Consider the following 20,468-nt stretch of genomic DNA (forward strand, 5'->3'; position numbering starts at 1 on the left):
CTGAGTAATCTCACACACTGCTATCACACATCTCTGCTGTTGTATATGTCTCAAATGTTACTACCATTACTAAACACACCCAATACAAATATCATTATCACCGCTCTCTGTGTTTCACAACATAGTACATGTAGTGCAAATTATCCCACACGCAACCTCCATTCTGCTGTTTACCTCTGTATTCGCTTGGGACCTTCCCAACAAGCGGCCGAAACATTCGATCAAGCTAAGTTCTTGTTACTAGTTGTTTGTCTGTGCACTTTACAAACCGTTGGGTCAATATATTTGTGAATCGCGAGACAGAGACAGACAGCGTGGCGGTTCACTACAATCACCTTTGAAGGCGAAGTCCTGTCAAACGGGATTGAGAATTTTAGAGCTTATTTCTTAGCCCTATATTATCTGTTGTGGCTTCTCAAATGCCAGAACATTCAGACAGACGAAAGCCGCTAGACCCCATCACAAACAGAACTCTAAAATCCACAGGTGTTGCTCACACACACACACACACACAGAGAGAAGCCGTATATATATATATGTATATCTATATATATCTATAAATATATAGAGATAGGTGACAGTGTATTTTTCGCGTGGCTATAAATTGATTCGACCTTTTCACTTTGACAGTAAGAACAACTTACGGGTGCAAGGGAAGCGTTCTGGACAGCGCAGTGACAATCTAAAAATAGTAACGTAGAAACGGGAATATGGATTGAAGCCACACGAAGGAAGGGAGATAAACGCAAAACACTGGAGAAGATAAGGAAGAGTTACTGGGAATGGTGAAATGAACAGAAAAACCAAAATCGGTTCAGCGCTGCGCGCTGTAAGCACGTGTTGAAATATATCATCGATCATATTGTGTCCGGGGTGTAGCTGAATACGGTGTCCAAATTTGAAAAAGATCCACCGAGAACTTTGGCGTTGTGATGTGGTCTAGCGGCTTTGGTGTGTCGGTATGGGGGCCCGGGTAGCTCAGGTGGAACCAAAATCGGTTCAGCGCTGCGCGCTGAGAGCACGTATTGAAATATCTCATCGACCAGATTTTGTTTCGGGTGTATCTGAATATGGACACCAAATTTGAAGCAGATCCATCGAGAACTTTGGCCGTGCATGGCGATCACACACACACACACACACACACACACACACACACACACATACCTAAAGTGTGGATGGTTACCTAAGAGGCGGCACTGGGTGTAGTGCCTTTCTAGTGCACTTGCACTACAACAGCACTGGGTGCAGTACTCGCTCCGGCATCGAAGAATTTTGCACTAAAAAATGCACAAAATTTGACCTATTTCGTCGCCTATAGAGGACGGAAAGAATGTCATTTTGAACATTGTTATGACATTCTTTCCGTCAAAAAAGTCAATTTAACGGTGTTAAATGAAGCGAGCATCCACACAATTAGGTTGCCATCCAGAGTTTAGGTTGCCATCCACGTGTGGATAGTTGCCTTATGGTGATTTAGGCAACCAAACCTGTGGAAACATGGGTACACACACACACACACACACACACACACACACACACACACACACACACACACACACACACACACACACACACACACACACACACAAGTCGTATATATATATATAGATGTAACGTATTGTTTTGTCAATAACAAACGTTCGATCAACCTACCTTTTTTTTTTTTTTTGACTCTGTATTGATATTCATATTGATATTGTGGTGTTTAGCTCTGAAGAAACCCCCCGCGGGTTAGGGGGAGTCCCATATTGGTTGGGACTAGAAAGAATTTACCCGATGCTACCCAGCATGTCGTAAGAGGCGACTAACGGTTCTGTTTCTTCTCTTCTTTTGTCTTATTTCTGCCTTACCAGTCCTTTCACCTATATTTCCTTCCAAGAAAACTCTCCCTACTATTCCTTGCAGTTTTCCAATTCTTTTCTTGTTGTCTTATTTCTACCTGACTGGATCCATCACCTTTATTTCACTTACCAAAAGTCTTCTTTTCCACATCCTTATTTCTCTGCACCCCGCATGTCGTATGAGGCGACTAACGGATTCTGTTTCTCCTTTTACCCTTGTTAAGTGGTTCTTGTATAGAATATAGTCAATGTTTGTAAAGATTTTAGTCAAGCAGTATGTAAGAAATGTTTAGTCCTTTGTACTGGAAACTTGCATTCTCCCAGTAAGGTCATAATTATATTGTACTACGTTGCAAGCCCCTGGAGCAATTTTTTGATTAGTGCTTTTGTGAACAAGAAACACTTAACAAGTGGCTCTATCCCATCTCCCCCTTTCCCCTATCCCATCTCCCCCCTTTCCCTCGTCGCGATATAACCTTCGTGGTTGAAAACGACGTTAAACACCAAATAAAGAAAGCTCTGTAGATGTATTTCTATTGTGCATGTGGTGTTTACCAGGTGACGGTAAAAGGCAAGGACGGTGGCATCCCTTCGCTGGAAGGGTGGTGCACGTTCCCTGTGACCATCGATGACATCAACGACCATGCGCCAGAGTTTGACAGTGCTAAGTACGTGGCTAACATCACCGTGGAACACCCGATCACCAGCAACTTTGTGGCCATCCGGGCCTCTGATGATGATGTTGGGAACAACGGTATCATTACCTACAGTCTCCTCAATGACGATGGAAAGTTCGGCATACTACCGGCGAACGGCTTCATCTACCTGACTCAACTCCTCACCCAGGCAGTAAGTGCTTGTTGTTTGTTTCGGGGGTAGGGCGTCAGATTACAGTGAAAGGGTTGGGGTGTGTGAGTGTGTATGTGTACGGGGAGGTGGGTGGGGTGACGGGTGGGGGAGGGGGAGAGGTGGGTGGGGTGACGGGTGTGGGAGTGGGAGAGGAGGGATGGGGTGGGGAGTGGGAGAGGTGGGTGGGGTGACGGGTGTGGGAGTGGGAGAGGAGGGATGGGGTGGGGAGTGGGAGAGGTGGGATGGGTGACGGGTGTGGGAGTGGGAGAGGAGGGATGGGGTGGGGAGAGGGAGAGGTGGGTGGGGTGACGGGTGTGGGAGTGGGAGAGGAGGGATGGGGTGGGGAGAGGGAGAGGTGGGTGGGGTGACGGGTGTGGGAGTGGGAGAGGTGGGATGGGTGACGGGTGTGGGAGTGGGAGAGGTGGGTGGGGTGACGGGAGTGGGAGAGGTGGGTGGGGTGACGGGTGTGGGAGTGGGAGAGGTGGGTGGGGTGACGGGTGTGGGAGTGGGAGAGGTGGGATGGGTGACGGGTGTGGGAGTGGGAGAGGTGGGTGGGGTGACGGGAGTGGGAGAGGTGGGTGGGGTGACGGGTGGGGGAGTGGGAGAGGTGGGATGGGTGACGGGTGTGGGAGAGGGAGAGGAGGGATGGGGTAAAAGGAACGTAGAAGGTTGAATTGAAGCAGGAGGGTGGCAGGTTTGACAGATCGGCCTCAGTAAACTAGGTTCTTTTTATAAATTTGGATTTTGCAGCAGTATAATTGAGAACCAAGCATCTTTAAAAATTGGTATACATACACTAGATGGGTGGCAGTACTACCTAAGATTTTGAAAAAAAATTCTTTTTTACATTCTGTAATGTGTTTAATTAATTTGGATGCAGAAATGCCTCAAATGTGTCATAGAGTTTGAATTTTGTGTCTAAGTGCTATACTTTTTGAGATATTTCGGTATCTGACTTCAAAATGTCCAAAATGTCACAAGAAATGCGACTCAACTATGCTTAGTGCACACATGAAATAATAGGTACTCCCTCAGATACAGTGCCAGATGATGTGATTGTAAATTCTGTGCCAGTAGAAAACAGAATAATTGACATGACACTACTGAGTGACAGTATTTCGAAACAGTTGTTGCGTACATTTTGAAATTCTCATTTTGACGTGTTTGAAATGTTAGCGAAATTTCAATTAATGTTATGGTTCTCGATTGAGATTTTCTGAACTATTATAGATACAGTGGGGATATTTTGCACAGTTATGTTTCAAAGCATTTTTTGGAAGCTGAACCTGTAATATAGGCCTTAGGTATATCATAGCTCAGCTTACAGTGGTTGCAAAGTGAAAATGGTACCCTAATATTTCATTAAAATTTATAAAAGCGTAGAACATAATCATTTAACCATAAACACTTTCTTTGAGGTTTAGCTTCCAAAGAAACCAGTTCCATTTAATATTGTTAAGTACCAAAGTCCCGTAACTGTTCATTATGTGTTAATCCTTCTAGAACCACACACACTGTAGTAGCTGTGCCCTTGACGGTATTTTCTTATTATTTAATTTTTAATGCATCAATAAACTAAGTCTTGCAAAATTTATTTATTGTTTCTTAATATTGAATGTATGATCTGACTTGTGATCACATGTTATGGAAATTGAATGATATTCAGGCAACATACCACCAACATAAAAGTACACCCCGTGCTAGGTAGTACTGCCCCCTTGTGATTATGGGACCTCAAACTGACTGCAATTTTGTTGTCAAATTCACCTTTGCTTAGACTGTCAGACCAGAAGTTATGGAAGTGACGTCTTCAAACTGGAAGAGATAACTATTCTTAGCGGATTATGACTTTATTCAGTTATTCTGCAGAAAAGACAAATGCTGGAGAAAAACCGTTCTTTTCTGCAGCATTTCTGCATAATGTCATCTTTCGCCGAAGCAGCGGTTTTTTTTCTGCAGCAAAACATTTTACTGCAGTAAAATTGAAATCAAGAATGCTGCAGTAAAACGGTGCTGTTGTTTTACTGCAGAAAACCTGTTTACATTTTTTTCCGCAGCATTTTGTACTGGCTCTTGGCGGATTATGACATTATTCAGTTATTCTGGAGAAAAACCGAAATGCTGGAGAAAAACTGTCTTTTCTGCAGCATTTTAGCATAATGTCATCTTTCGCCGAAGCAACGTTTTTTTTTTACTGCAGTAAAACAGTTTTTCTGAAGCATAATGTTTACTTGGTTTTCTGCAGCATTATTGCGATTAATTTTTTCTTCAGAATAGTCTGACAGTTTTTCTGGAGAAAAACGAACGACCTTGTAAAGTAGCGTTTGTATTCGTCGCCCCCTGGGATAGTATAATACCGTAAAGTACCTTGTAAGCGCCCAGTATCGAGTAAGCGCCCACCCCCCACTTTTAGTCCAAAACCGTGCATAGGTTATAGTACCTTGTAAGCGCCCACCCCCCACTTTACACCATTGAAATCAGGGGAAATAAAAATTACGCACTTGATCTGCTAGTTTTGTGAATGATTTCCCTTTCTTGCAAACCCTATCACGTGTGTCTGCACGCCTTGGATCTAAACGCCTGCAAGTCAATGATTACAAGATGCCGCGGATCAAATCGTACAGCTCTTGACTATTTGGATAATAACGCCAATGGAAATGTGTCGCAAACAGCAAGTGAGTTTGGGGTAGATAGAAAAAGAATACGAGAATGGCGAGAGAATCCCGATACCCTGTTACGTCACCAGGCCGGAAAGGAAAAGAAGCCAAAGTTACATGGCGGTCGAGACGTCAGATCAGAAGAGGTAGATGACACACACTCACACACACACACACACACACACACACACACACACACACACACACACACACACACACACACACACACACTCACACACACACACACACACACACAATACTCCCCCTCCTCTCTCTCTCTCTCTCTCTCTTTCTCTCTCTCTCTCTCTTTCTGCCGAAAACAGTCTTTGGCCAAGTAAAATAGACTGCTGCCCATATCCAGAAGACGTACCCCTTGTTCAAGGGAAACAGAGACACAGTGCGGCCGACAGCTGCACATCTGCAGACAAGAAAAGGATGCGACGACATTTGTCTCCCCAAGCTCTTCTAATGACAATACGAACAAGAAAAACAATGGAAGATGAAAAAAGAAAGAAGATATGATTACGAAGTGATCAAAGATCATATTTCTTTCTGAAAACTGCTCGTGCATAGGGTGTGTCACGTTTCACTATATCACTTAAGGTGATTATGAAACGGTTAGTTACTTCTAACCAACTAACCACACCACGATCCACTCTCGCAGTCATACAATTTAATAGAGACAACAAAAGTATAAGTTTCAGACGCCTGTTTATGTAATAACTCGCCACCTCCCTCGAGACTTCACTCCCAAAATGTTCTTTTACGTTCAAAACGTAAATAACACGGTCACTGACAAAATGCCAGTTAGAATATAGAAAATTATAGTAACACGCTGATCCCGTGTAAAGCTAGGAAAATATAGCTGATCTGCCTAAAAGTGCTAGTTAATGCAGGGGTCACACACCCCACGTTGTCGCCACTCGAATATAATCACAAATATAAAAGATGACAACGGTGGTAAACAGGGTGCTTAAGACATGGTGCAACTTAGCTTTTCTTCTGCCACTGAGTGGGCGGCCCGTCTGTTAGTTCATAGTCTCCACAACTGCTCCGTCGAATGAAATGCTGGTTAGCGTGGTGACGAAGCAGGGAACAGTGGAGACATCAGGCGCCGCACCCAGTCGCTGGTTAGCTGGTTAGCCGGTTACATCACTCCGCGGGCGATCTTGATGTAGCGTCCCGCAGATAACAGCCAGCACCAGTAGCAGGTAGAAATGAAGACAGAAAGGCTGCAACAAAAAGCCTCGGTGCACTAAACATGTCAAGCTACCCAACAACCTCCACCTTTAAACATGTCACCCTGACATATTTCAACGAGCACGTGGGCCTGCACAAACGGACTTTTACAACAACAAATCAGCTATTTTCCTTCCTTCTCTCCATATCTGCAAAAACCATATACAAATTAGTATTTTAGCGTCACAAAGAGCAAATTATGCGCTAACCTGGAAAGAACAACAGAGAGTATTTCATTCCACAAACACAGACTCGTCAACAGCGTTAAATAATGATTTATTACCTCACAAGCCTATGTAGGTAGCTCTCCCTTAAGCGAAACCGCTTCCTTTCGAATGACTTCTGTTCGTCAACAGAAACACCGTCATCCTCCTCTCTCGCTGAAACCTTATGCAGTGAAAACCGCACAGCGGAGAATCTTGACGCCCCGTCTGTCAGCCAGCACTAAGAAGAAGGTGGTCTGTCCTATGGAGTTCCTATCAAGCCTCACTAGCAAGTAGCATAGCACGTTGATACCCAGTGAAGTATTCACACGTGTTGAAAAACCATCAAACTTGTAGGAGAATACTGACACCGACCCTTCCTCCTCGCTGCTGAGTTTCGAGTGTGTCGATACTTGTCCTCACACAGACAACCTTGACGAAATCACGTGACTCACCCTGTCACATACCCAGTTCAGTTATCGACAATTCTGCCTCCACAGCAGAAATCACCCCCGTGAAATCCGTGCAACACCAGAATATCCGTGTTCGTTCTGCGCTGTCAACAAAATCCGCCACCGTTGACAGTACGCACAGGCGCTTTCTATCGCAATTGACCAAGAGAAGGCACCCCACCGAGTGACACTTTCTTGATCCATGTCACTAGATCGTGACGGGGTGTAGTACCTAGTAAGCGCCCACCCCCTACTTTGGGTCGGAATTGGTGCACAGGGGGGGTGGGCGCTTACAAGGTACTTTACAGTAGTTTGTTCCGCAGTGTACCAATCAGAAGGCGTGTAGCATAAGGGCATTATATTCAACTTCACAATGGCGGCCGAACGTGAACAATTTCTGAAGCAAATCGAACACGAAGTGGATTACTGCGTTCGTCTGGGAAAATGTGACAATGTTGCTGACAGGTGCCATTGTTTAATTTGAAACTTTGAACTTCCGGCGGAAAGGAAGTCAGACAGACAAACTACATTCGTGTCACGCACAACTATTGGTAATTCTGGATGAGTCCATCTCTCGACAGAGGGGGGCTCGCGTGCTCCAACATTATAATGAGCCAGTACAAAATGCTGCAGAAAAAGTGTAAACAGGTTTTCTGCAGTAAAACAACAGCACCGTTTAACTGCAGCATTCTTGATTTCAATTTTACTGCAGTAAAATGTTTTGCTCCAGAAAAACCCGTTGCTTCGGCAAAAGATGACAATATGCAGAAATGCTGCAGAAAATACCGTTTTTCTCCAGCATTTCTGTTTTTCTGCAGAATAACTGAATAAAGTCATAATCCGCTTAAGATAGATAACAACTGCACATCAATAGTGAACGCAGACCGTTCTTTCTTTTTGTAATGTCTTGATCCCGCTTTCAACAGAAACATTTTAGTTATTTTACCAATGAAATGTTTTCTATAATAACAACACAATTATGCAATGTATGGAGACTTTTTTTGTTGTAGTAATATATTTGCCAAACAACCTGTTTATTGTAATTAAAACATGGAGTAGGTTTATTTGTGGGCATTTTGTGTGCATCTGTCTGTGTTTCCCCACCATCCTGACCCATGCATTGTGATGTCTGCAGGACCAAAACGGGCAGTTTGTGCTGACAGCCATGGCCAAAGATGGCGGCAACCCTGCGCTGAACAGCACCTGTGTTGTAGAGGTCAACGTGAAGCCGGGGTCAACTAAGCCTCCTACCTGGGACCAGGACTACTCCACCCAGACTTACAGCGTGAGTGTACCACACTGAAAACAGTCAGGGAAATACAAGACATATGTTGAATTTCATTTTTATTTCATTGACTTTATTATCACAATGCGGAGAAATACGGGTCGCTTTCTTCCAGTTGAAAGCTAGCAGCAACAAGAGTCGCGCTACCCAGGAGTGTGCGTGTTTATGCGTAATCAGCCACCTGCACTTACGTGCCACTGTTATGACATGGGGATGGGACATGGATACCATTTCTTAGTCTGCACATAAAGTTGACTCGTGTCTGTCCTGGCCAAGGTTCGAACCTGTGAACCTAGGATAACAAGTCCAGTGCTCTACCAACTGAGCTACCCCCCCCCCCCCCCGCCCCCCCGAAACATCATGGGGAAATTGAATTCTTGCTCTCTTTGCAGGGAAGAAGTCGTGCGATTAGGAATTGTGTAGTCACAATGTGAATGTTTTGTAACAATTATTGTATGAATGACTCTATAACAAGATAGAAATAGAAGCAGCTACTTTAGAGGATTTTGTTTTCTTATCAAATACACCTCCATGAAAAGTACCCTGTGTAGATTAGAAGAACCAATAACCCACCCAGTGGGACCACTTCAGTTACAGTGTTGGCTGTCCTGATTGCAAAAATTGTTACTGGATTGGCCCTCTATAATGCACATACTATTGAACTTGAGAGGTGACCGAGACACGTTTTGTTTCTCCAGATAGATGAAAGTGTGGCATATGGAACGCCAGTCATCGAGAACATGTCGTGTCAATCCAACATTGCTGACACTCGTGTGGAGTTCCAGCTTTACAGTTCCAACACTGATTTATTCTACATCGAGTCGCCTCCAGGCAACGGGAACATGGTGACCCTCTACGCCAGGGACGGCCTCGATTACCTAGCAAAGCCTCTGCATGAAGTCAGGATACAATGTGTGGTGAGTGTACTACCAGCAATGTTCTAAGGGCTGCATGTTTTGTCTGGAATATACTAGAACACCGAACGCTTCTGGATTTTATATTGCCTGAACGCACTAGAAGATACATCGTATGTTACAATACCCAGCTACAGCTTTTAAGTATTTCATAATGTCATAAAGTGGTTTGCGTGTGAAATAAATGAAACTGCTTTCATATGTACGTGTTCTGCCCTATTGCACTGTCTCTACCCTTTTCACACCAAACACTTCAATAACAGAATTTGGGAGGATACAGGTTTATTATTTCCTCCACCAAAAACAACATACTTCTTCACTTCAAATACATCAATACGAAACAACTTTTCGACACACAGTTCGCACAATCTTTTAGCTTTCACTCAATGCATGTAAATACATATTATAAAGATACTTTCTCAAATATAGATTAACGCACACAAGAAGGTACTGACAGACACTCACGAGTTCGAATTACGGCTCACTGCATGTCGCCAGTTTCACTTCCTTGTGTCGCTGAATCCTCGTAGAATAATGAATTCCCAAAAACTCTCACTGTAGATGCCAACACACACCTTTCACGTTTCTCCCCGAGAAACCCTTCCGCCATTAGCGAAAGCAACCGTCGTCAGCTACGACCGGTATCGATGAAGACTCCCCTCGTCTAGTCATCTGCGCCGATGTGGTCCCTTGCTCGCCACCATCGTCCCGCGCTTCTCCGTGTAAGGTCCCTCCCTCGTACACGCCATGGAAAACCCTCATGGAAACTCCTAAAGAATTTAACCAAGTCTTAATACAACATTCTCTAAAACCATCTCTTCTTCCAAACGTTCATGTACCAACTCATACATTCTCGTTCATTCTACGTTCACATTCCGTCCACATTCAATATCCAAACTAATGCTTAATCTATGAATAACACTGCCATACAAAGCATCACCGTCTTAAACATAACATAAATGCGTAACATTTATGTTCAAGAAATTCCCCATGAAAAACCGTGATACAATTACATCAAGAATTCTCTCAAAGCTTCACACTAAGATTTGGTGCACTTTGTATACACTAACCTTTACACTCCAGCTATGTATTCCAACGTCAATAATATACAACATAGTAAATCATTTACCTTAAGAGACCCGTCTCTTGAAAGAGTACTTGTTCCCAGAACAAGTCTGACACGCGCCGACAACCTTCCCGGTTGAAAATCTCAAACGCTGTGACGTTATTTACCCCAGACCAGCTACATGTCTCAAAACACAGCTCATCTCAAGCTATGGTTTTCTCGTGCAACGCACAAAACCCGTGATAACGCCTCTCCGGTCAGCTACGCATCGCCCTTCACTATTTAGGGAGGTTAAAAACACGACGTGGTTTCACCTCACAAATATGCTACTCACATCCTTGTGACACATAACTCATAATCAGTGAAGAATCTGTCAAAGTGTGATAAGCCGTCTTCAAGATGAAAATCAGCAGTCACTTTAGTCTGGGCTCTGCCTCTTTGCAACGCTTACAACAGTAATGATTTCTAGGCCCCCATGTGTCTATATATATATACTAAAAGCATGCTTAAATGGAACCTACGTTTTCAGTCCCCTCCCCCCTATGTTTAAGACCTCCCCTCTGTTAAGAACTGACCCTCTCATATTGTTGATGCACAACCTGTGTATATCTATCTCCATTTTAACACTTCCCCTCTGTTAAGAACTGACCCTCTCATATTGTTGATGCACAACCTGTGTATATCTATCTCCATTTTAACACTTCCCCTCTGTTAAGAACTGACCCTCTCATATTGTTGATGCACAACCTGTGTATATCTATCTCCATTTTAACACTTCCCCTCTGTTAAGAACTGACCCTCTCATATTGTTGATGCACAACCTGTGTATATCTATCTCCATTTTAACACTCCTTTCCTAGTGATACCTTATTTTCTCTGATGTTTAGATAGCATACTACCAGTACCACTGTGCATGCATTGTTTCCAACCTATAAACAACTGTGTTGAACAGAACTATGGGTCTGTGACGTTGACAACGGTCGTCAACCCCAAGGTGCAGCTGATCGACGTCAACAACAAAGGGCCAGAGTTCCAAGGACTCATCGAAGGACGCTACTCAGCAGAAGTTCAGGAAAACAAACCGTCCGGAACGATAGTAGCGACCATTCTGGCAACAGATGCCGATTCCACAAATCTCTTCAATGAGGTCAGTCAGAAGTGCATTAATTAGAAGTAGCTAACCATCATTACATACATATCTTACCCAACTCACACATAGCAATTAACCCTAGTTCAGTGCTGGTAACGCTGTACGCGTCCCCATGGTAACAAGGGAGACAACTCTAAAAAAAGAGTGACCAATACCCATACTGGTATCAAAGACAGACCAATACTGAGTCTGTCTTCCATATGCGTGCGCATATGCCGCCATTTGTAGTCATTCCTACCTCAGCGCTCGGTCAAGTTGGTCGCTATTTCGTACGCTCTGGCTGTTTTGCAGCCGTTGTCACTGAGACTTTTGACTTTGTTACATTCCTCTTGGTTTTCTACTCTTCGTTTTGACTTCGCTACTATGTTGAGGTGAGATCTTTCCTTGTCTTTTCATGATTTTGGAGGCGTTTTTGGCCACAATTTGGACTTGTAAAATTTTTTCAAAAATTTTTCTTGAGTCTTTTTGTCATGGCTGATAATACCAGGAAGAGGCATACTCCTAAACAGGTGGCTGCTGAGTCCTCTCCTTCCAAGAAAACGCCTAGGAAATCTAAACAAACCGGCCAGGCTGTTGTTTCTGTTTTAGAACCGACCTCCAAGAAATGTATTGATGTATTGGTCGATTTGCCGGCTACCTTCATTTTACCTGTTAGGTCCTCGGACAAGCCCGTTAAAGGGACTTCCTCTTCTATGCAGGGTTCCACATCACGTAGAATTAAGGGTATATTACCCTTTGACCCTCCAAATCACGTACGAGATGCTCTCTGAAGAGGTATAAATACGTAACTGTTTTCTTCCAAAGAGGTAAAAAAAATGTACGAGTCAAACGCTGAGCCTTTGCTAGTTTACAAGCAACAGCACGCAGGCCGCCTGCTCTACTGAGACCTGGCACTAAAGTACTCGCCGTGTTCGTGCCACTCCTCTGTCGACACTGACTGGTGAAGGACTGTGATGGTGATGATGGTGATAAGAGAGGTGAAGTCAGAGGTGGTGCTGAGAGAGGTGAAGATAGAGGGAATGAATGTGGAGATGATAGTGGTGATGAGAGAGGTGAAGATAGAGTGAATGACTGTGGTAATGATAGTGGTGATGAGAGAGGTGAAGATAAAGTGAATGACTGTGGTGGTGATGGTGGTGTTCAGAGAGGTGAAAACAGAGTGAATGACTGTGGTGGTGATGAGAGGGGTGAAAACAGAGTGAATGACTGTGGTGGTGATGGTGGTGATGAGAGGGGTGAAGATAGAGTGAATGACTGTGGTGATGAAGATATAGTGAATGTCTGGGGTGATGATGGTGGTAAAGAGGGAGGTGAAGACAGAGTGGTGAAGGACTGTGGTGATACTGATGATGTTGATGATGTTAATGTGTATGCAAATGTTTCTGATGTTGATATTCTGCATGACTCTCTGGATGTTGGCAATGCGCATGAAATGGATAATGTTGTTGTAATTTCAGATGTTGATGTTTATTTTGACTCGTTATATGTTGAGAATGTACGTAACAAATCTACTGTTAAAATAGATGTATACTAATTGTCACGCGCTACTCGCGTGGTACAAAATAAAAGAAAAGGAAATGTGAGATTAAAAATGAAAGGCAAGACAAGACCGGTATAGTTTTTGAATTAAAGAGGAAGAATAAATTTATTCACATAAATACACAATACAAGACAACAAGCACACTCTCTCTCAAACTTAAGGGGTTAACCAACAAAAGCTAATTGAATCTGAAACTAAATCACTAATTCAATCACATTAACTAACTAATCAAAAATTGAAGCCAATAAGCTATTAACACAATTTCCGCGCTTGTTTCTCAAACCAGAACGACCAATAAATAGATAATCACAAGTGATGATCCATCGATGTGAGGTCCTGCTTGCACTAATAGTTCACCCAAAATCACACAACACCTCATTAGCTTGACACAAACATCAATTCACCACAAAATATCTCTGGGCACACTCAGAAATCCAAGAACCCTTTGTCTAGGTTAGTTTTCAATACATGAGGGGGTTTTGTTAACACTCAAGCGCAGTGATCACCCAATGTCTCTGTGATTTCAATTCATTAACAGAACGTTTGATCCCACGGTTCATCAATGTCACAAATCAATCATGATATTGCACAGTCTCTGGTACAGTCGCGCATGAATATTAACCCGGTGAACATTCACGGAAATTATGCAATAAAGGGTTACCGTGGTTCGACGGAGAATGCTATCGGCGGAACATAAACACGCTATCAAGCGGAGAACAACGGATTGTTCGTGTAGAGGGGAACACCGTATTGTTCATGTAATCCCCAAAAAGTCAATGTTCCCAAAACTCAATGAAAACGATACCACTTCTCCTCCTGAACACTGCATCCCAGGGTTGCAGGGAACCGGGTAACCCCAGCCAGGGACTGGCTAGGTACGCACATCATCATCACCACCCAGCAGGACGGCAGGCACCAGGGTAGTAGGTACCAGGATAAGTAGGTAGGCAGATAGGCAGGTAGGCAGGTTCTGCGCAACATAATAACTTATGTTCAAGTCTAACTATCTTAAAACCAGAACGTTTCTTAATTGCACAACGTTCTCCCAAGTCAATGTTAACCTTAGCCTTTTTTAGTGACAAAGCATCCCTCCCAAAAACTAAGTTCCACTTTGTTCTTATCATGTATAAAATATTTGGAAAACTTTCCCCAAAAATTTTCAAAGTCCAACTGACTATTAACTTTATAGCAAAAAGTTCCAGAAAATTATCAGAGTCTGAATTAAACCCCAAAACACTGAAAAAGTTCCAAAAACCTACATGAAAGCAAACTGGTATCCAAGTATAAAGTTTTTCAAAACAATGTCAACAAAGTTTCAAAATGGCTGAAGGTTACTTCCGGTTGACCTCTATGAAATATAAAACCCTAAAATCATAAGTTTAATTTATAAAAGTTAACTTGGGAAAGCAATGTGCAAAAATTACTAAAGTCAAACACACTTTCACAAAAAGTTTAGGTTTTGGGTAAACAGGGCAGCGGCCATATTGGCCAGGGGAAATAACTTTCGATTTCTGACAAGGGCAAATAATCATCTCCCTCCAAGGGCAACCACTATTCCCACAAATCCGCCATTTTGTTTTACACAAGAAATACCAAAAATCCAGTTTCATGACAAATTTACAATTTCTCAACCCCCAATCCATGAAACTCACTCCACAAGGTTTTCCGACAAAATACTAGGACATTATTACATGAATATGCTTGAAACATGGGACTTGTACATCTTGTGACATAGCACAACAATCTGTTCATATTGACTCTGTCTTACATGGGACCACCATTACACTGGTCATTTAAAATCCAAGTTCATCCAAAAATTATGTATGTCAAATTCTGAACTTATTAGAGTATATGCTAGGGAATACATGTCTCCCTTAATTTAAGTGTTTATCAATTCTCCATATTGGCTAGAAAGTCGCCATTTTGAGAATTCGAAATTTCGACATAAAAAGCCTAGAGTTCACTCATACACCACTCAACCACGGAAAACATGGGGTGAAAATGATACCTCCCCACCACCCCAAATGAAAGCTTAACAAAACGAAAAACGAAGAGCAACAAAAGGGGTTTCAGACTTACTGTTCATTCACACACTTACACACATTCCGGCTACTAGAGAAGTCAAATTGGCGACACCCAGACTGACACACTTCTCACCAAACAACCTGTGAGAAATGAAGGGGAAAATCTTAGCGGCGCTTCCTTGAACACAAGCAGGGGAACAAAAGATATCCACGCAGCCCGGCACGGCGGATTTAAACAAAAACCACAGCCGTTTAGCTTTATCCTCTCAGGAACAAAAGTTAAGGAAACTTGGCTTGCAATAAACCTGAGCTAGCTACCCTTCCTGTGCGTCGTCAATCCCCAGTCTGCAAGCTTCTCACGCATGCCTGCTAGCCACCGGCGTCATGCGCGACGTCACTTCCACTGACCAATCATGATAGCTGAAAAGCAGACATCCCCCCTACAACCACGTGCCCACGGACTGAAGAGCAAGGGAAAGAATAATCCAGAAAAAAAATAAGGTCTCACACCACTTGTATGGGATACACACTAGTGACATTTATTGATGGGAACATTTTGCGCGTGACAACAATGTTGATAGCGAGATTGGAGATTCCTTTGGTTCTGAATATAGTATTGAGGATAATCCTGATATACTCTCCTGCTTAGCGCTTAATGTCTGTGGAATCACTTCAAAGCTAAAATTTCCTGAATTTGTGAAATTTATTGCCAAATATGACATTATTTGTTTTAGCGAGAGCAAACTTGATGATATTGATGAGATTAACATTCCAGGTTATATAGCATTCTATAAGAATAGAGGAACATTTCGCAGAAAATCAGGTGGTGTATTAGTTTTATTACGGGAAGTGTTTGCTAATAATATAACTATTTTTGAAGAAAAAAAGCTGTCACATAAGATAAAAGAAGAGATGAAAATATGGTATAGATTTTTGGATGTAGAAATGTGTGAGAATGCGTTATTTTTTAAGTTAGATAAGAAAATACTTGGACGTGACACCCTTTTCTGTGCTTTATATATTCCCCCTGAAGGGTCACCTTACCATAACAAAGATGTTTATGCTGAACTAGAAGAGGTGTACATGCAGTTTGGGTTAGATAATGATTATGTTTGTCTGTTAGGAGACTTAAAAGTTAAATTCCCGCACTGGTCATCTGAGTGAAATGTTGCATGAAGATGATCAGCATTCAGAAGGTTTTATTGATAATGACTTGTTTGACTCTGATGAGGTTGGTACTCTAATAGGTGAGCGGGCCTCACAGGATAATAATACTAATAACCTTGGTTTTAAATTGATTGATTTTTGTAAAATGACTGGCTTAGTTATTGCTAATGGTAGAGTTGGCGATGATACAGGGGTTGGTAAATGCACATGTAAGGATAAGAGCGTTGTTGATTATTGCATCCTGTCAAAAGATTTGTTCTCGAAAGTTAATTATTTTTCTGTGATGGAATTTTGTGAAATGTATTCTGATGTACACTGTCCTGTTGTTTTGCATTTATTAAAACATAATGAAGTACGCGCTAATGATTGCCTAGCAGAAGTTGTGAAAAAAAAACAAAAATGAAGATTTGCTGTCTAAAGGTAGAGAAAAGGATAACAAGTACACAAAACCAAAATGGGACAATAACAATGGGACCAAGTTAGCTTTTGTAGTTAATCTGAATGAGGATGATATTTATACTGTTGAAACTAAATTACAAAATATGCTAGCTACAAGTGAGAGTACGACAACAGATGACGTTGATAGTGTTACTAATAAGATTTGTGATATTTTAAATTGTTCTGCTGAGAAAATCGGTGTAATTAAAAAACAAAAATTTATGAAAAAGCCACGTTCAAAGAAATTTAAACTACAACAACCATGGTTTAGTGCAATTTGCAAAGAGAAAAGAAAAATATTTTTACATGCGAAAAACAAAGCAAGACGGTTTAAAAATGTGTTCAATGAAGATGAAAAAAAGAGTGCTTTTAACGAATACAAAAAGACAATAAAAAAAATAAAATGCAAGTCGTATCATAATGAGTTCGTTAAAACTTTGAGAAAGTTAAGAAGTACTGACCCGAAAGCATACTGGAATCTTCTAAATAAAAATAAAAAGAATAATTCCAAAACTAACTATCCAACTTGTTCTGAGTTTTTCGAACATTTCACTAAACTACAAGAGTGTGATGAAAATAAAATGGATGATAGTAATGAACATTTAAATGAAGCAAGTAATGAATTTCTTAATGCGCCTTTTACAAAGGAGGAAGTTATCAAATGTATAGACAGGATAAAATAATTAATGAGTATTTAAAAGCGTCACATGATCGAATGATTTATATTGATGTATTGTTGTTTAATGTTGTTTTGCAGTCAGGAAAGGTTCCAACACAATGGGCCGTAGGTGAAATTATTCCATTGTACAAAAATAAAGGCTCTCAAGCTGACCCCACAAATTATAGAGGAATTACTATACTCAGCTGCTTCGGAAAACTTTTCAGTGCAATTTTAAATGATAGGTTATCAAACTTTTTGGAGAGTAATAACAAATTAGGTCAAGAACAAACAGGTTTCCGCACAGGTTTTTCAACACTAGACCATGTTTGTACTTCTTGTCCCGTCCTTGTATTGGTGAGTACAGTATTCCTTTGTTTTTTAACTTTGTTCATCTTACCACAGTCACTTCGTTGTTTAGATTTGCATTGTATATTAAATTTTTTTCTCAACAAAAAGAAGCGACTGTTTTGTGCATTTGTAGACTATGAAAAAGCGTTTGATAAAGTTCGCCGTGCATTTTTATGGGAGAAATTAGTTAGTTCTGATGTTAATGGGAAGTTTTTAAAAACTGTAAGAAATGTGTATGAAAATGCCAAATTTTGTGTTAAAGTTAATAGTGAGTGTTCTGGATATTTTCCCAGTTTGTGTGGAGTTAGACAAGGGGAAAACTTGTCACCGTTGTTTTTTGCTCTATTTTTAAATGATCCAAAACCTTTTCTGTTGGAAAACAGTAATGGTTTACAATCTATGTCAAGAGAGGCTATTGTGGCTGGAATGGATGATACGGATGTAAATGCTTTGTTTCAAATGTTTTTATTACTGTATGCGGATGATACTGTGATCTGCTCAGAGTCTGAAAAAAACCTGCAAGAATGTTTAAACAAAATGCACGAATACTGTTTAAAATGGCGTCTAAATATTAATGTAAACAAAACGAAAGTTATAGTTTTTTCCAGAGGTAAAATTAGAAATAAACCACTGTTTACGTACAATGGCAATTTAATCGAAGTAGTGTTTGATGTAATGTACTTGGGCCTTACGATTAATTATAATAATACATTTTCAGTCGCACAGAAGAATCTATATGATCGTGCCTCAAGGGCAATGTTTGTTCTTTTGCGCACTTGTAGACAATTGTCACTACCTGTGGACATACAAGTTGACCTGTTCGATAAAATGATTGCTCCAATTTTATTGTATGGATGTGAAGTATGGGGTTTTGGTTCCTGTGAACTTGCTACTAAACTTCAATTGCGTTTTTATAAAATTGTTTTCAAACTAAAAAAATCAACTCCAAATGCTATGATATTTGGTGAACTTGGAAGATATCCACTAGATGTTAATATGAAATGTAGAATGCTTTGCTATTGGTATAAACTGATTAGTCCTATTCATAAAAATAAATTTTCAAGTATTGTGTATTGCTTTACTTATAGATTGTATATCAACAAGATGATTGAATCCAAGTACTTATGTTTCATTGAAAAAACCTTAAATGAAATTGGTCTCTCTGGCCTTTGGACTTCTCAAGAAAATATTCAATACTCAAGCACATGGTTTAAAAAGAAAGTAAAAAGAAGTCTATATGACCAGTATATCCATAAATGGTTTACAGAAATTGGAACAAAAAATATGTTTTGGAATTATCGAATGTTCAAAGATATTTTTGCATGTGAAGACTACGTCACAACCCTGCCATATCAGCAATGTGTTTCAATGATGAAGTTTAGAACATTAAACAACAATTTACCTGTACAAAAAGAACGTTATCTTAACATCCCGAGGTCAGAAAGAACTTGCACCAAATGTGTATCGCATGACATAGGTGATGAATTCCATTATTTATTTGTCTGTGATTTTTTCAAAGAAGAAAGAGCTGAGTTGTTACCACCTTACTATTGGAAAAAACCTAATGCACTTAAATTTAAAACGTTGTTTGCTACTAAGAAAAAGAAATTGCTAAAGAATATCTTGGACTTTATTAATATAATTTGTAACAGTTTTTCATAATTTTTTTTTATTTTTATATTTTTATTTTTATTTTTTATTTTTATTTTTTATTTTTTTATTTTTAATTTATTATATTAGCATATATCATGATTGTATTGATTGTATTTATTGTTCAAAATGCCCCCATGGGTTATGGACTAATAAACTTGAACTTGAACTTGAACTTGACACGCCGTGAAGCAGAGGTTGCCTCCCTTGTCCTCAAACTGCGCGATATCTTTAAACTGATCATCTCGATGGCACTGTTCGCTTTAGCCTATCCGGTGCTGTCGCCTGCTCAAAAAAATGCCTCGCAAAACGAAAGAACAAAAAAAATGACATTTCATGGATACACCGATTGTCACTCATACCCTGTGAAAAATCTGGAAGGGGTATAAAAACCCTTTACTTTTTTCCTGAAAGGGTATGAATACCCTTGACTTTTGGGTTTGTGTGGAACCCTGTGTGTGGGTTCTGGTTTGGCTTCTGCGGACGTAGCTGCTTTGCTACTTTTGCTCAGTTCGCAGGTTTCATCTTTGGCTGCGGAGATTTCGTCCACGAGAGCTGAACTTCGGGCCCTTCCTTCTGGGGTGACTGATGTTTCTTCTCTTGCCAAGGTTCGCCCTTCCGCTACGGTCACGCACGCGGATGTTCATGCTTCACAGGATGATGATGACCGTCACTTCCTTTCCTTGAGTAGTCCGTCTTCCGGCGTTCCAGCTCAATCTAAAGGTATGTCAGCTACGCAAGTAACCGGGTTCTCCGGCCAAAGCGTAGCGCGTCCTCAGGAGAAAGTAACCCCTGACGTGAGTCGTAGGGGCGAAAGTTCTGATCTCTGGGCTGGCCTCCACCGCTCTGTCGGTCGGTCAGTGCGGGGTAGGGACCCTGAGGAGCGAACGGAAGTCTTGGTGCACCCAGCCTTATCAGAAGATTTTGGCCGGGGTGTGCAGCTTCCGCTTCCGCCCTGGGGGCAGGAAGAGGGCAGTAAAG

The 20,468-nt window shown here is 41.3% G+C and overlaps 3 protein-coding genes across 3 annotated transcripts in view; all 3 read left to right on the forward strand.

The window, feature by feature from the left end:
* Positions 1-2,884, forward strand: part of LOC138967381 (neural-cadherin-like) — a 54,126-nt gene extending 51,242 nt beyond the window's left edge. Inside the window, exons 12-13 of the mRNA XM_070340294.1 lie at positions 2,403-2,693; positions 2,780-2,884. Of these exons, the coding sequence (XP_070196395.1) occupies positions 2,403-2,693; positions 2,780-2,884 (396 nt within the window). The remainder of the gene's footprint in view (positions 1-2,402; positions 2,694-2,779) is intronic.
* A 143-nt stretch (positions 2,885-3,027) lies between these two features.
* LOC138968298 (uncharacterized) lies at positions 3,028-3,366 on the forward strand. Its single transcript, XM_070341198.1, has one exon. The coding sequence runs from the start codon at positions 3,028-3,030 to the stop codon at positions 3,364-3,366; it is 339 nt and encodes a 112-aa protein (XP_070197299.1).
* Positions 3,367-8,385: 5,019 nt separating this feature from the next.
* Positions 8,386-20,468, forward strand: part of LOC138959358 (neural-cadherin-like) — a 51,763-nt gene continuing 39,680 nt past the window's right edge. The window contains exons 1-3 of the mRNA XM_070330791.1: positions 8,386-8,529; positions 9,228-9,446; positions 11,462-11,656. Of these exons, the coding sequence (XP_070186892.1) occupies positions 8,410-8,529; positions 9,228-9,446; positions 11,462-11,656 (534 nt within the window). The 5' untranslated portion in view covers positions 8,386-8,409. The remainder of the gene's footprint in view (positions 8,530-9,227; positions 9,447-11,461; positions 11,657-20,468) is intronic.

This window comes from Littorina saxatilis, linkage group LG1 (genome assembly GCF_037325665.1).
Source record: "Littorina saxatilis isolate snail1 linkage group LG1, US_GU_Lsax_2.0, whole genome shotgun sequence".
In the NCBI taxonomy this organism is placed as follows: Eukaryota; Metazoa; Mollusca; class Gastropoda; order Littorinimorpha; family Littorinidae; genus Littorina; species Littorina saxatilis.

What these genes read in the sequence shown, in the direction of transcription:
- LOC138968298 (XM_070341198.1), top strand. Translation starts at nt 3,028, where the DNA reads ATGGGGTGGGGAGAGGGAGAGGTGGGTGGGGTGACGGGTGTGGGAGTG.